We start from the raw sequence: 15,150 nt of genomic DNA, 5'->3' as shown, positions 1-15,150 counted from the left end.
TGCATTTAATTCTTTAATTTTCAGGAATTGTTTTAGTTTCTAAACCCAAAATATCCCGATTTCATTTCAATGAATGTTTAATGTGAACGTGGAGGGAGATACCATCTGCACTTGAAAAACAATTAGGGAAAAGAGAGCAGGACTGATGCAAACGTAATGAGGTCAGCTTGGTTTCATTTCACTCTGGGGAGGTTTCTGCGAAGCAACAGCAGGATTTTCCTTCGTTACAAAGTCCAAACATAAAAAAATCTAAAAACCCAGAACATCAGGGCGCTGGAGCTCGCACCACCTGGTTAATCTTGCAGCGTGGAAGCTATAAAGTTTGTTTGTGCTTGTGAAGCTGGAAGAGCTGAGCTACATCGCAGGAGAGAGAGAAAGTAAGAGACCAAGAGGGAGCAAGAAGGAAGAGGTGGAGAGTTTGAGGCCTGGGTCAAGTCCTCAAAGTGGAGGACTGTTCTAGTTAAAGATCTTTAAATAGGGTTATTCACAAGAATGCATTGCTCTCATCTGTCTCTGCTCTTGTTGAGGCACCATGGGATAAACTGGGGGCCAGGCGTCATGGTGGTAAAATGGGTTGGATTGGAAACAGAAAGCTGCATCTCCACTGGAAAAAACACAAAATCCTACCGAGTATTTCAGCAAACCTGAAGTAAGACGAAGATCATTTAATTTGTACACACTGGGAAACATGTGAAGGTGGATTAAAGTCCACCTGCTGACTTGAAAACGCAGTTTAAGTGAACAAGAAAACCGTTTTGCTTTGCACTGTGAAAACATTAAAAACATCATAAATGCGTCATGCAGTCAACAGCTGTGAAAGCAAATAACAGATGTTTCATTTTGTCAACACATCAAATATGCTGATCAATGTTTCATTCATGACTCAAAAGTAACAGTTTGGTTTTTAGCCTTGATTTAAAGAAACTCAGCTTTTCAGCAGTTCTGCGGTTTTCTGGAAGTTTCTTCCAGATTCGCGGTGCATCAAAGCAGAATGCTGCTATTTTTAACCATATTCATTAATACATGGGATTTAAAATATACTAGTTCCTCCAGGGGGATATTTTACTTATAACATGGAAGAAATGTCTTGTTATAAGTGAAAAAAATCTCCCTTTGAAACTAGAACTTTTTTCCATACCAAGCATTAAATCAAAGCCATTTACTCACTGAAAATGTACTTTTAAATGAGTTTTGTCTTATTTACAGATGCTACACTGCAAAAACACAAATTCTTACCAAGTATTTTTGGTCTAGTTTCTAGTGCAAATATCTCGATGCTTGTTTTAAGTAAATAATTCCTTAATATTGATGAAAAGTTCTACTGGCAGATAAAGTCATTTACAACATGGGAAAATGTCTTGTTACAAGTTAAATAATCTACCAATGGAAAAAGTACTCAATCAGCAATATTAATGCATTATTTACTTACAACAAGCTCCTTTTATCTTAGTAAAAAGTTACTTGTAAGATACTAAATTTGAAATAAGACAAAACTAAGATTCCTGCACTAGAAACTAGACTAAAAATACTTGGTAAGATTTTGGTGATTTTGCAGTAAAACTTTGTAAATTTAGTGTTTTTCCAGAATTGTCATTGCTGAAGAGTCTGGTCAGGATTGATCAACTTTATTCATCAGTGAATCCTGATAAAAGAGGACAAAATTCATAAAATCCATCACGATGCGTGCAGCAGGATAGGTGAAAGCAGTGGGATAATGAATCCGCTGTGCCAGGATCCATGCATGTGTTCAGTGGACTCATTTAACTTCCAGCTGAATTCTTCCTGATTTCCCAGTGCAGCTGATTACCTCCAATTCAGCCGACTACCCGGGGAAAGGGATTCATTGTGGAACAATGAGCTGAGACTACGGGTCTCCGGATCGGGGAATGTCAGCTAAATGATCTCCAGTGGACGAAAGCTTAAATGGAAGCTAAATGCGACGCGAAGCACTCCTCTATCTGATGCTCATTACCCGCCTCTCCATTCCCCCGGAGACCTGGCTCAGCTTCACACTGAGCACTTTCCTGCCAGGAGGGTGATTACAACATTTTGCTTGACAAAAAAAGGCTCCCCTCCCCCTCGCCTCTCTCGTCGTTTCCCGTTTTCTCCCTCGTCCTTTTCTTCTCCGACTGGTCAACCCCGTTTCTGCTCCCTCTCTCCTGCGTCTTCTCAGGCACTGCGGGCGATTTCCTACGGCGGCTGATTTGCCTTTTTGTCCTGCCCATGATTACAACACTTAGACACAAGCAGGCCGTGAATGGCATGAGAGAATTTTTATTCTCTGTCAGACAATAGCGAACAAGGGCGAATTATGAATTATGAATCATGCATCAGCGTGTAATTCAGGCGACAACAGCAACAACAACACAAAGGAGACACGGGAATCCGAAGCCGTTTGAAAGTAAATCACGGGAGAGGCCTGAGAGCAGCAAGCAGATGGGGCGATCATTGATGTGCGCACGGGGTACCATCCGTCCAGGGAGGAGCCGAGGCCTACGCATTCCTCTGCCAAGGCTCGATGTACTCGAGGCCCAGATGGTCAAAGATGTCCTTTTCAGTCGCTGCCGTCAGGAACTCCTTCTAGAGACAAGACAAGCAAACACCGTGTCACCAGCTTGGACAGAAATGTGCAATTATTCCTAAACGTGTCTTTATCTTGCTTTGCAGCAAAGATTTGAACACATTTCATTGAGACTTTGCATGACTGTTTATGTTGACTCTTTGTAAATGGAAAGTTCTATCAATTTAGTTTATCTTTGGTAGTTACACAATAACACCAGAAGTATTCGCTCACCTGCCTTTAACCTCATATGATCTTAAGTGACATCCAATACCTAATCCATGGGGTTCAATATTAAAGTAAGATTTAAGTTTTTTGCAAAAACCAAACCACCTTTATTGGAAATGTTTGGTTTTAGAACTGAGGCAGCAGCGTCCCTCCTGACCCCAGAGGGAAAACGGATGGACGGACTTTCAGTCGCTCGGTGCAACACTCCCGCCCCTCCCATCCGACGTCCGTCATGGCGGCTCGCATGATTAAGTGACGTAGTTGCAAACGGTCAATATGAATAATCAATCAATCTTTATTCCAGACACAAAAAGGCCCATAGTGAAAAAAAGGTAAGAAACAAACAAAATGAGAAAAATAAAATAAACATGACATATTCACTGAGTCACAAATAAATGATGACGCCAATGATTCCACAATCTGGAGGAAAATCTCACTGTACTAAAAACAGGATTTACTAAAATTGCAATTATATTATTGCATGACACAGATAATCTACACATGATTTATACATGAGATTCCTGAGCACAGCATCATGTACAAACATGGCTGGCACTGCTCCATCTTGAGTAGGAGCCTCATGCCGTCATTGTAGGCCACATAAAGTTTCTGCAGGCGACTTTTTTTGTATCTTCGCCACAGATGGGCCGTGTAAAGTGAAGCACAAAAAGCTTTAAAAAGAGCTATCTTCACATAGCTAAAATAAACATATGATCTGAACATTTAGGCCAGAATCAAACAACCAACAGTTGAACCAACACAGAAACAGAAAAAAACCCACACACATTTCCAAACATCGTTTTTAACTTCTCCCTTTATTTCCGTAGGACTTTTACCTTGATTTCAAACTGCCGACATCACTTCAGGCCTACTTGAACCCTGGCTGCACAAACACCGAGACATGCCGAGGCTGCGTGGATTTAGAATCCCACTCTCCTCCAACACATAAACACTTTAACCTTGCTCTAAGTGATTGCTCTCTTCAGCAGATGAGTATTTTCCCTGACAAATCACGGCAGGGCTATTAGGTGCCGGCCGTCTACCAGCACGATGTGAAGGCTTATGTCTCTATAGGAGTGGTGACGAGGCATGACTCACCTTGGGAGAGAAGCAGCCTGCAGAGAGAGAGAGGGAGAGAAAGCGGCCTGTTATTGTGACACGCGCTGCCTTCAAGTGCTAAACTGGACCTGACACCAGAGCTTGTCAGCTCCCACTGCCAGCCAAAGGCAGAGTTAACTGAGGGAAACTAGCAGACGGGCAGGAGAAGGAAAAACCACCACAAGGCACGTCTCCCTCCATAGAGCTTTGTTATTTTTAATGCAAATGACAGGTTGGTCGTGCTGCAGGGAGAGTCGAGCGCTCGGCAGGAAACGCTGCTCATATCAGACCTGTTTAAATCTTTTCCAGATGGGAGTTTGGTTGAAAATGCACCGTTTATATTTGGAAACCGCATTGCAGCTCTTTCATCAGCACGACGGAGAATCACAGCCAGGCTGAGGAAATGTGAAAAATTATCACATTACGAGGGGAAAGTCATACAATTAAAACATTACATTTATTTTCTGTCATTTTCAACCTTCCTATACAAAAGGTTAAAAAAAAAAGTCATTTGAGGTTAAAATTGTAATAATGAAACAGTATTATAGTATACAGCATATTTCTTATACTTACCTTATAATAAATATAAGTCATACTATGAGCATAAATATTAAATAATACAATAACAAAGTTGAAATATTAGAGTTATTTCAACTTATTTCAAGTTATTTCATATTATACTACTTTATTCTTGTAATGTCATCATGACTTTATTCTCATATGTTGACTATATTCTTGTACAACTTTTTTCTAAAGTCATAATATTTTGAAAATTACGGTAATACTATAATTTATTCTTGTATTATTTCAAATTATTCCCAGTGGACTTTATTCTACTTTATCCTTGTAATTTTCTAATAACTAATTTTGTATTTTTGTTGGTGTGAGCCTAACACTCCACTGTACGTCACCGCAACAGAAAATATAAGTCAATAATTAACCTGACACTGCATAAAGCTCTAAGACAAGCATGTATAAATATTTTATTTTAGTTGTCTAGTCATCAAACAACATTTTCTTACAGAAAGAGGAAGATGTGAAGTGGAAACCTTTAATTTAATCAGCCATTCAGAGGATTGAATCACATCTTCCACCAAATTTCACTTCTTAGCGTTTTGCTAACAAACATGTAGAGTCGTCAGAAAACCTGACAATGCTGTACAGGTCAAGGTGTGGCGCATTGTACGTTTCTGGTTTCACTTCGATTCGGTTTTCTGACCTTACCCTGGCCTGTGTTCGTAAATATTGCAATGTGTGGTTAAAGAAAGCAGAGGACCTCATTACAAATATATCTCAGACTGTCCAGGTTCACCCTGCAAGCATGATGGTGAAACTTATTGAAAAAATAAAAGAAATGTGTGTATTTTCTGCACAACTGAGCCTCCGCTTGTTAAATTAACAAATTAGTGAGTCATTCATTCAGACAGGCTCAGTGAAGATGACTAACCGAAGTTCAAACTATTCAATCAGAAAAGCAAAGGAAGGGAACTGAAGTGACTTTGTGATGTGGTTGATGATGCCAGACGCTCCACATTTCTCACACAAAACCGTTAATTTTTCATATCAGAGGCCAGAAGAGATTTGTCAAACTCATTTGAGTTGATAAAAAGCAAACAGAAATTCAAATGTTACGACCAACGTAGGGGGGGGCGGGATATCAGTGAATGCAACCTGGGTTGGACCCTGAAGTAGCTGAGCTACAGCAGCAGGAGACGAAACCGGGTCCATTTCCTGCTGGACAAGAACAGAAAACAGAAGCTAAAATTCAGAGTTGCCACATATGGCCAATGATTGTTTGGAAACAAACTGCTGGTAGGTAAGATGTAAAGGTCCTTCTCAAAAAATTAACATATTGTGATAAAGTTCATTATTTTCCATAATGTAATGATAAAAATTAAACTCATATTTTAGATTCATTGCACACCAACTGAAATATTTCAGGTCTTTTATTGTTTTAATACTGATGATTTTGGCAAACAGCTCATGAAAACCCAAAATCCCCGTCTCAAAAAATTAGCATATTTCATCCGACCAATAAAARAAATGTGTTTTAATACCAAAAAAGTCAACCTTCAAATAATTATGTTCAGTTATGCATTAATACTTGGTCAGGAATCCTTTTGCAGCCTTCAATGCGGCATGGATTGAACCACCTCAGCTGTGGCTCTGCTGAGGTGTTATGGAGCCCAGGATGCTTCGATAGCCTTAAGCTCATCCAGAGTTTTGGGTCTTGGTCTCTCAGCTTTCTCTTCACAATGTCCCACAGATTCTCTATGGGGTTCAGGTCAGGAGAGTTGGCAGGCCAACAGTAGCACCATGGTCAGTATACCAGTGGGTTTGGCACTGTGAGCAGGTTGTGCTGAAAAATGAAATCTTCATCTCCATAAAGCTTTTCAGCAGATGGAAGCATGAAGTTCTCCAAAACCTCCCGATAGCTGCTGCATTGACCTGCCCTTGATAAAACACAGTGGACCAACACCAGCAGCTCCCCAGACCATCACTGACTGTGGCTACTGGACACTGGACTCCTGGCATTTTGGCATTTCCTTCTCCCCAGTCTTCCTCCAGATTCTGGCACCTTGATTTCCGAATGACATGCAAAATTTGCTTTCATCCGAAAAAAGTACTTTGGAGCACTGAGCAACAGTCCAGTGCTGCTTCTCTGTAGCCCAGCCCGTGCCGTTTCTGGTTCAAAAGTGGCTTGACCTTTCACCTGGGGATGCAGCACCTGTAGCCCATTTCCTGCACACGCCTGAGCACGGTGGCTCTGGATGTTTCTACTCCAGACTCAGTCCACTGCTTCCCCCAAGGTCTGGAATCGGTCCTTCTCCACCATCYTCCTCAGGGTCCGGTCACCTCTTCTCGTTGTGCAGCGTTTTCTGCCACACTTTTTCCTTCCCACTGAGGTGCCTTGATACTCTGGGATCAGCCTATTGGTTCAGAAATGTCTTTCTGTGTCTCACCCTCTTGCTTGAGGGTGTCAATGATGACCTTCTGGACAGCAGTCAGGTCAGCAGTCTGACCCATGATTGCAGTTTTGAGTAATGAACCAGGCTGGGAGTTTTTAAAAGCCTCAGGAATCTTTTGCAGGTGTTTATAGTTACTTTGTTGATTCAGATGATTCAGATGATCAGGTTAACTTGCTCGTTCAGAGAACCTTTTCATGATATGCTAATTTTTTTGAGACAGGGATTTTGGGATTTCATGAGCTGTTTGCCAAAATCATCAGTATTAAAACAATAAAAGACCTGAAATATTTCAGTTGGTGTGCAATGAATCTAAAATATATGAGTTTAATTTTTATCATAACATTATGGAAAATAATGAACTTTATCACAATATGCAAATTTTTTGAGAAGGACCTGTATATTATTTGTAGGTAAGATGAATGTGCTTTGTGACATAATCACAAAGTAACTATGTTGGATTGGTATCTGTTTTCTTAACTGGAGAAGATGGTAGAAAAAAGCAAAAGCTAAAATTATGATGGGTAGTTTCAAATCCATCCATCCATCCATCCATTTTCTTGCACCCTTTTTCCCTCAGTGGGGTCGGGAGGGGTGCTGGTGCCCATCTCCAGCCAACGTTTCGGGCGAGAGGCGGGGTCACCCTGGACAGGTCGCCAGTCTGTTGCAGGGCAACACAGAGACACACAGGACACACAACCATGCACACACACACTCACACCTAGGGGCAATTTGGAGAGGCCAATTAACCTGACAGTCATGTTTTTGGGAGGAAACCGGAGTACCCGGGGAAAACCCACGCATGCACAGGGAGAACATGCAAACTCCATGCAGAAGGACCCCAGGCTGGGAATCGAACCCAGAACCTTCTTGCTGCAAGGCAACAGCTCTACCAACTGCGCCACTGTGCAGCCCGGTAGTTTCACATGAAACCATAAAAATGAAAATTAGATGACATAAAGCAGGGGTGTCAAAAACCTTAAAGGTGTATTGATAAATTCACATAATTTTAATTTTTGCCTCAAAAACCAATCTGATTGGACACTGGAAAAGATTATTGTGTTGAAGCTGTGGGGTCACATGTCTATTTAATCAATAACCTAGCAGCAACAATGGTTTTTTAATTGAACATGTCTTTTATTTTTGATTGAAATATGATTGTTATTAAATCACAGAGCCTGCAATGAACTGAAATACAAATGAAAATCAAGTCGTACCACTAGTTTTAGCATTTGTTCTTTTAAACCTCGGCTCTGGATTCCCATTTTCCAGATGAAAGCTGCCCTTTCCCTCACAGGAACAGCGAACTGCTGGTATTTGGTTTGGCTAAAACCATCCTGAGGTCCATTAACCTCCTCACCGCTGCCCGTGTTTTCTTTATTGCTCTCATAACTTTGAGCCTATTTCTGGCTCCTACCGCCGAACACAGCAGCAAACGCACACATTGCCACAGTTTACTGCGTCAAACAAACACGTGATTAAAAGCAGTGGAAGAAGAATAAAAGAAAACAGGAACAAATAAGAGTATAAGACGAGGTCAGGGAGAAAACATCACGTGCTGAGGCTCGTTGTACAGAAGGGAATTGGAGGGGAAAAGGAGAAAAACAGGAGGCGAGACTCTAACATCACCGGTTTAGCCATTGTCCTCGGTTCACTGTGCCGTCCCAGACCCTCAATTCCCACAACCCTCACATGCCCTCAGGTAGAAGCTGCTTTATTTACTTACCACAACACAGCACAGGCTCCATGGGAGATGAATCCACAAACCTCCTGTACCTCTAAATTCTCCCCTTTGGGCACAAACAGGAAGCCAGCCCTTACAACGGCAAAAGGCTGCTTTTATTTCAGAGCTTTACGGCGTATCAGAAGGAGCCGAGAGTTGAGGAACAGAGAGGCGGTTAATTAGGAAGAGGGGTTATCTGTCTAAGACACTCATGTTGTCTGCGACTGGCAAACCGTCAGCGCCACATGCCAGAGAGGCGGCAGCGTGTGTTCCTGTGAGCCTGTGTCCTTGAATTAATAAGGCACTAATCAGCTACACGTTCCTCCGTCCACCGCATAATGACATCCCTCATGGACGCGAACACATATCAGCTCCTGCAAAAACATCTGCTGCGTCTCTGCTGCCCGTCATCCTCTCCCTGCCACCCGGCGTAGCGCTTGATGGAAGGAGCTGATGGACATGGCCGGCTGCCCGCCTCCGGGACGAATCAGCTGACACACGAAGCAGACAGAGCGATGGAGAGGAAAACTAGGATCGCTGCTCAACGCTAACCCTGCCAGGAGGCAAATGGGGAGGCATGTAGGACACAGAGAGTAAAATAAGTGAGTTTCCACACAGAACAAGATAAAAATACTTAGAAATCAAACTTAAACTTAGATTGACACTGTTGACTAGATGCTACACCTGAAGGTTCACTTCATAGTTCACTTCAACCAGGTCAAAACCAATGTTGCGTTCACACCAAACGCATTTTTGACACTTGTGCACTTGGAAGTCAGACGCTGGACATTTTACTCTAGATGCACATCAGACACTTCAGATGCATCAAAACTGCACTAGATGCACATTGAGAGGAGCCGTAGTTTTCCGTTTCCGGTCTGTTTGTACAATGGTGGACGAAACAGAGAGAGTGACACCAAATTATTACGTAGTGAAAGCTTCTGCAATCATAACAGAGACTCAGACGTCTTTGCTGACCATTTTATGTTCAGTTTTTATTGAACAAACAACAGCTGATGACGTCTCAACGTGTGCTGGCGCCTCTTACCTTTTATTCCTCTCCCGGTTACTTTGAACAATGGCGGATGAAATACAGAGATTATGACCTGCTAACCCGAATCGGTGCCTGCATATCCTGGCAGGACACCAACTACAGCCGCCACCACGTCACATAGTGGAGTCTCTGATTGGTTGATTCTCCTTGTAAAGCAGCAAAAGTTCAGATTTTCTAATTCCAGCATCAGATGCACGTCGAATGCTTCAATCGTGCAGCGCTAGACACGCCGCAGGTGCCTTCGATGCACATCCACATACACCTTGAACATACCAGACACTCCTGACGCTCAAATCGCGTTTGGTGTGAACGCAGCATTAGGTTTGTAGGCGGATCAGAGTTTTTGGTCCGGAGCAGAGCTGTGCTCAACTTCCCAAAAGAACAAAACTTTCTAAGCCAACAAACTAATTTCCTGTGACTAATTTGTATGGTTTTACTAACCATTGAATTCATGATCTAAGTGAGATTCCTTATAGATGAAAAGAAATCTTGCCATTTATTTGAAAAGCAAGGTCGCAGAGAGTTCGGGGGAAAGCAGAAGCACTTCACGCTTTCCTCTCCTGAAGAGCTTCATGAGGGTGTTTGTCATTTTCATCCACACGCCTTCAAGCCTTCTTGTATAAATGTACCAGGTGTTTAGTTCTTCTTGTGCTTTTTGTTTTATTGTCTAGTGTGGTCTACTTCAGCATGAATGCTTCAGGCAGGAACCTGCTGTGCATACAGAGAAGCTACTCCATCTTGCTGCCCATAGCGAGTGATTATTTTGTATCATCTGAAACAATTTTCCTGTACATCAAGGTCTCCCTCTGATCTCAATGGTGCCCAACGCTTCGATTATTGGTTTGGATTCAAGATGAGTTTTACTATTTGTTGCCCTGAAATTAGACACACAATGGCCAGAAGGTCTTTAATGTGCATTAAATAAGGCGATGAGAAATTTCAGTGAAGCAGCTCTAGCTGTGCTAGCCCAGATTGCTAGCATACCTTCCCAATCTGGGCGGTGTATTTAAGCTGCAAAGATCCTCACGTCAGGATGAGGCTGCTGCCTCCTCGCTTGTTTTCAGCTCGTTCACCAGCAGCCAGCTGGGCGTGACGACACCATCATCACTGCCTGGCATGTTAAGGAGGAGATACTTTTATATCTCCATGGAAAAATGAGGAATGTGGGAATATTAAGGCCTAAATCAACAAAATCAAAATGTAGTCATATTGTTTTAGATGTGCAAGTATGTAGAAATGAACATACTTTTCAGAAGCCTGACATTTGTTTAAAATATCCTTTATTTTTGTTGATCCGAGGGAATATACACATTTTCTGAGTTATATTAGGTAAATTGTGCCAATATCAAACTTAATAAGTCTTATTATGAGTTAGTTACCAGAAGATGTAAGTAAGTATTTAAGAATAAAGAGAATCACAGACTGAATTTATGTTTGTTATGCAACATATATTTGAATTTTGTGCAACAACCACCAAAGAAAATCAACTATGCAAACTCTGAATGGCCGTACAATCTGATAAATACGTAGAGTGAAAAACTAAACAACAGTAAACAATAGACAAACAATCAGGTTCATTATTCTTTCTGTGGTTTGCTTGACAGGTAACAAAGCCACTGATTGGTTCTTTATGGTCACATGTCGGTATGACGGTACACTGACGAGAATGAATAATAGCGCGAGAGGAAATGCATGAAGTGCAAAGTAGGAGAGAGAAAAAAATCATCTTACTACCTGGTTTACGCCAAATTTCTCATTTTCTGTAAGCCGTAACCATCAAAATGATAAACGGTTTTCATGATGCTCTAATTTTGGGAGCTGAACTGAAAGCTGTAAGTCATCATCTGTCTCCTGACTGAATAGAAAAAATTCAAACTGTTTCCTGTCCATAAATAATTTTAACTTTTGACATATTGCTGCATCTTCAGTGGCATGTCAACGTTTGCACTCTGCTGCAAAGACCAGAAAACTCGTGTTGAGGAACAAAATAAAAAGGAAGTCAGCTAAGGGAGCTGAGCTAAAGGTCAGGCAAATAAATATGCAAACACGACTCAAATCTATGCAAATGCTCTCTTGGAAGTTCTCTAGCAAGAAAATGTATCTGCACTCAGACTTCATCCTGTGTGGTCATCTCTTTTCCGGCTTTGACTTTGCTCGTCCGCAGCAGAAATCATTAAGAGCCAGATATTAAGAAGTCAAAGATGTGCTGTGCATAAAACTTTTATAACCCAAACGTTTTAGCTCGTCTTTTTATAGATGTATTGGTTCAAGAGGCTGTATTTCATATGCGAGTTTAGTGCCTTTTATTAAGAAAGCCTGGTTAATTGCACAGTCAACAAATGTACCCACTTCTTTTATTTTTGGTTTCTCTGTCGCTCTTTTACTATTGGAAATAGACTATTGTCAGGAGATTAGGAAAAAAAGTGTTTGATTTTGACTAACTAAATCTGGTTTTATTGCAGCGTGCAGGAAAAGGCTGACGGGGGCAGAAAAAGCAGGAGGTGAATCATGCCCCAGTGTGTTCCCCCTGTAACAAAATGGGGCACGCCCCCCATCTCTCCGAGGCGGCGTCCTGCTAGCCCTCAGCTCACAGGACAGCCTGAGACACCAAGGAGGGGACAGACACCTCACTAATCACACCAGCAATTAGCGCAAGCATCATAAAGCACCACCGTCTATAAAAGAGCTGTCGAGTTTAGTGTTATCGTCATTACTTATTCCTCTCTGGCTTGCTAATCAGCTAGTGCACGGGGCAGAGAGGCAGACAGGTAGAAAATAACGATTTTTCTAATCAGAAACAATGGGATCTTCACTTGACATCTGCGGTGTTATGGTGCTCTGCTCCCATGGAGGAGTAAACATTTGCAAATCAAAGTTATTTAGCTGATTAGGCTGCCCAGAGGCAATGAGCAGACGCGTAAAGCGCCGGGGAGAGGTGCAATAAAAGCTTAATGTTTCCTCGGCGCCTTCCTAATGTCACCACAGCATTAGTTTGAAACTTCAAAGTTCACACTAACATTTGCGTACATCCTCATTGATAAAAGGAACTTGAAGTAAGCGATGACAATGCATTGCACATCGTTGCAACATTTCGCTCCTCGGTGAAACTTTCATCCTCACAGTGAAGGCGAAGACAACATGTTTGACACATTAAAGGTCTTTATTCCTCTAACAGAATAGTTATGTTTAAGGTGAAAATTCAATTTACGTTTGAGGTCATGTGTAGAGCTGAAGTTTTGCTCAGTTTTCACTTTAATTTCAACCCATTACACAGAGCTTTGGCTGAGCGAGGACGTCGTTATCTGCAGACAGACTGGAAAGTCTCCCAACCTTTGGACGCATTTTAACAGGACGTCCTTCATTCCTGCTGCACAGCGCCTCCTGTTGACCACGGGCATTTATAATCAAGTATTGTTTTCATGGTGCTGTTTTCTACATGTGTGTTTTCCAGGTACACAATGCTACTATATAGCATAATCAAGTAACCATGTTAACTTCAGTTGTCATAAAAATGAAGAGCCCACTGCACTGAACACCATTGAAAACCTGATGGTTATTCAACCAAGTATTGATTTCTCAACTCTTCCTGAGGTAAAACATTAGTATTGATGTTTCTAAATGAATATTAACTTGTTTTCTTTCCATTATTTGAGGTCTGAAAGCTCTGCATAATTTTCGTTATTTTGACAGTCTCACATTGTTTGCAAATAAAAACTAAATTTCTGCTTGGAGTTTCAGAGACATGTTGTCAGTAGTTCATAGAATAAAAGAGCAAAGTTCATTTTACTCAAAAATGTAACTATAAAGAGTAAAATCATTTTAAGTGGTCTCAAGCTGTATATCAAATATGATTTAAAATATTTCTCACTTTTATTTCAATTTAAATTCTTGGAAGGCGGAGCTAAGTCCACCCAGTCATTTTGCACGACTGAATGGTTGCCATGGAGATTAAAGGATTTCTCAAACATGCAAGAAACAGGATGTAAAACTAAAAAAAATACATTTTAAACAGTACTGCCCCCTTTAAAGTATCTATCTACCGGTCTGCATCATGAACAGGATTGAATTGGAATATATTCAATAAAATATGAATCCAATTGTACACATTTGATTGATTATATATATATTACTCCTGTACACTTGGCTCTATTTGTGTTGAAAGTTTGCTTGCGATGATATTTGTTGTTTTTTGCTAAACTTTTTCCATTAAAACAGACATTATTGTCTGCAGCGCGGCGTTGACTGTTGCCGTCTCTTCACTTCCTCTCAAACGGACCCTTACAAAACAGTCTTCTAATGATAACAATAAATTAACTTTCTCCGCTCCACTGAAGCTCATAAATAATGAATCGGCTTGTTGAAGAGGAGCTAACTTTGCACAACCAATTAGCTTTCGGTTTCAGACAGAGCGAGTGGATCCTGCATCGTCAGCGTTCTTCTCATTCTGCCTAATTAAAGCGACCCACTGACCCAATCTAAGCTTTGTTTGTGAATTATCCTCTCACCTTTGTGTTGATCCGACATTTTGATTTACTTAAAAGAATTCAGGTCTTTGGGATAATCTTTCAGTTATACTTGCATGTTTTCTTCTTGTGTTGCAACATTTTGGCAGCAATGGGAGCCCCAAGTCTTCCAGGGAATAATCAAGTGAACTTCTGTATAATAAGTTTTTCTTTTTGATGTTTTTCCTCATTCTGGGTTAAAATGCTCAAGTTCAAAAAGGTTGAATGTCTCCCCGGGGTTCAGCTTCGCCGAGGTCAATACGGGACGCTTAAGGATTGTGTTTGATCTAATTTATGCGTTTTCTTTGGAGCATTTTTCTAATGTTTCACTCCGATCTAGACAAACACATCCATCACAGCAAAGGCCATTGGAAAGCCATGTTAAAGACATATAAACATGTTTATATGTTATAAACATATAAACCTGTTTTATAACCATGCAAAGGGATGAAAGGAGATTTACTATAGAGTTTATCATCTTTGCTGGTTTATTGGGAAGAACAGAAAGAAGAGTTTTAGCAAGGAGAGGCAGAAAATCAACAAATAAAAACAAAACGCATGAAGTAGACAAGGTCGAAAGGGATTGTATTGTGAAATGTGAGGGATTAGCACAGACCTACCCAGCAGCAGTTTGGTATTAATCTGACCAGGTTTCCAAAAACACCTCATACAGGAGACCGGCGTACCGGATCTGCTTAAAACGAAATCTGCTAGAAGTATAAATTATAATGGGCTTGACTGCACCACAAAATACTGGATAAGAAAACTCATTCAGCCAGTTGGGATGTGAACGAGTCGCTCAGTTTTAAAATTAACCAAAATACACAGGAAATTAGTGCCAACAGAATCAGGTTTAATTCATGGAGAGGCTTAGCAAATGTCCAGACCGCAAAACCTACAGAACGTCTAAAGTTAAAGCTTTAAATTACCAAAAAATAAAGTGCCTGTCATTAGGCCAGTCTGAATTCCAAGTAGGGCTGGGAAATAAATCAATAACAATATATATATATATATATATA

At 41.0% G+C, this 15,150-nt stretch overlaps 1 protein-coding gene across 2 annotated transcripts in view; it reads right to left on the bottom strand.

Moving 5' to 3' along the window:
- Positions 1-2,256: 2,256 nt before the first annotated feature.
- The window catches only part of dntt (deoxynucleotidyltransferase, terminal), a 113,737-nt gene continuing 100,843 nt past the window's right edge, over positions 2,257-15,150 (bottom strand). Inside the window, exon 11 of one of the 2 annotated variants that reach the window (XM_017309205.1) lies at positions 2,257-2,577. In XM_017309205.1, the coding sequence (XP_017164694.1) occupies positions 2,494-2,577 (84 nt within the window). In that variant the 3' untranslated portion in view covers positions 2,257-2,493. Of the gene's footprint in view, positions 2,581-15,150 lie in introns of both variants that reach the window. The other variant, XM_008429981.2, reaches the window with a different exon arrangement.

This window comes from Poecilia reticulata, linkage group LG15, assembly GCF_000633615.1.
Source record: "Poecilia reticulata strain Guanapo linkage group LG15, Guppy_female_1.0+MT, whole genome shotgun sequence".
Lineage (NCBI taxonomy): Eukaryota > Metazoa > Chordata > Actinopteri > Cyprinodontiformes > Poeciliidae > Poecilia > Poecilia reticulata.
This window is presented reverse-complemented; position numbering and strand designations above follow the sequence as displayed.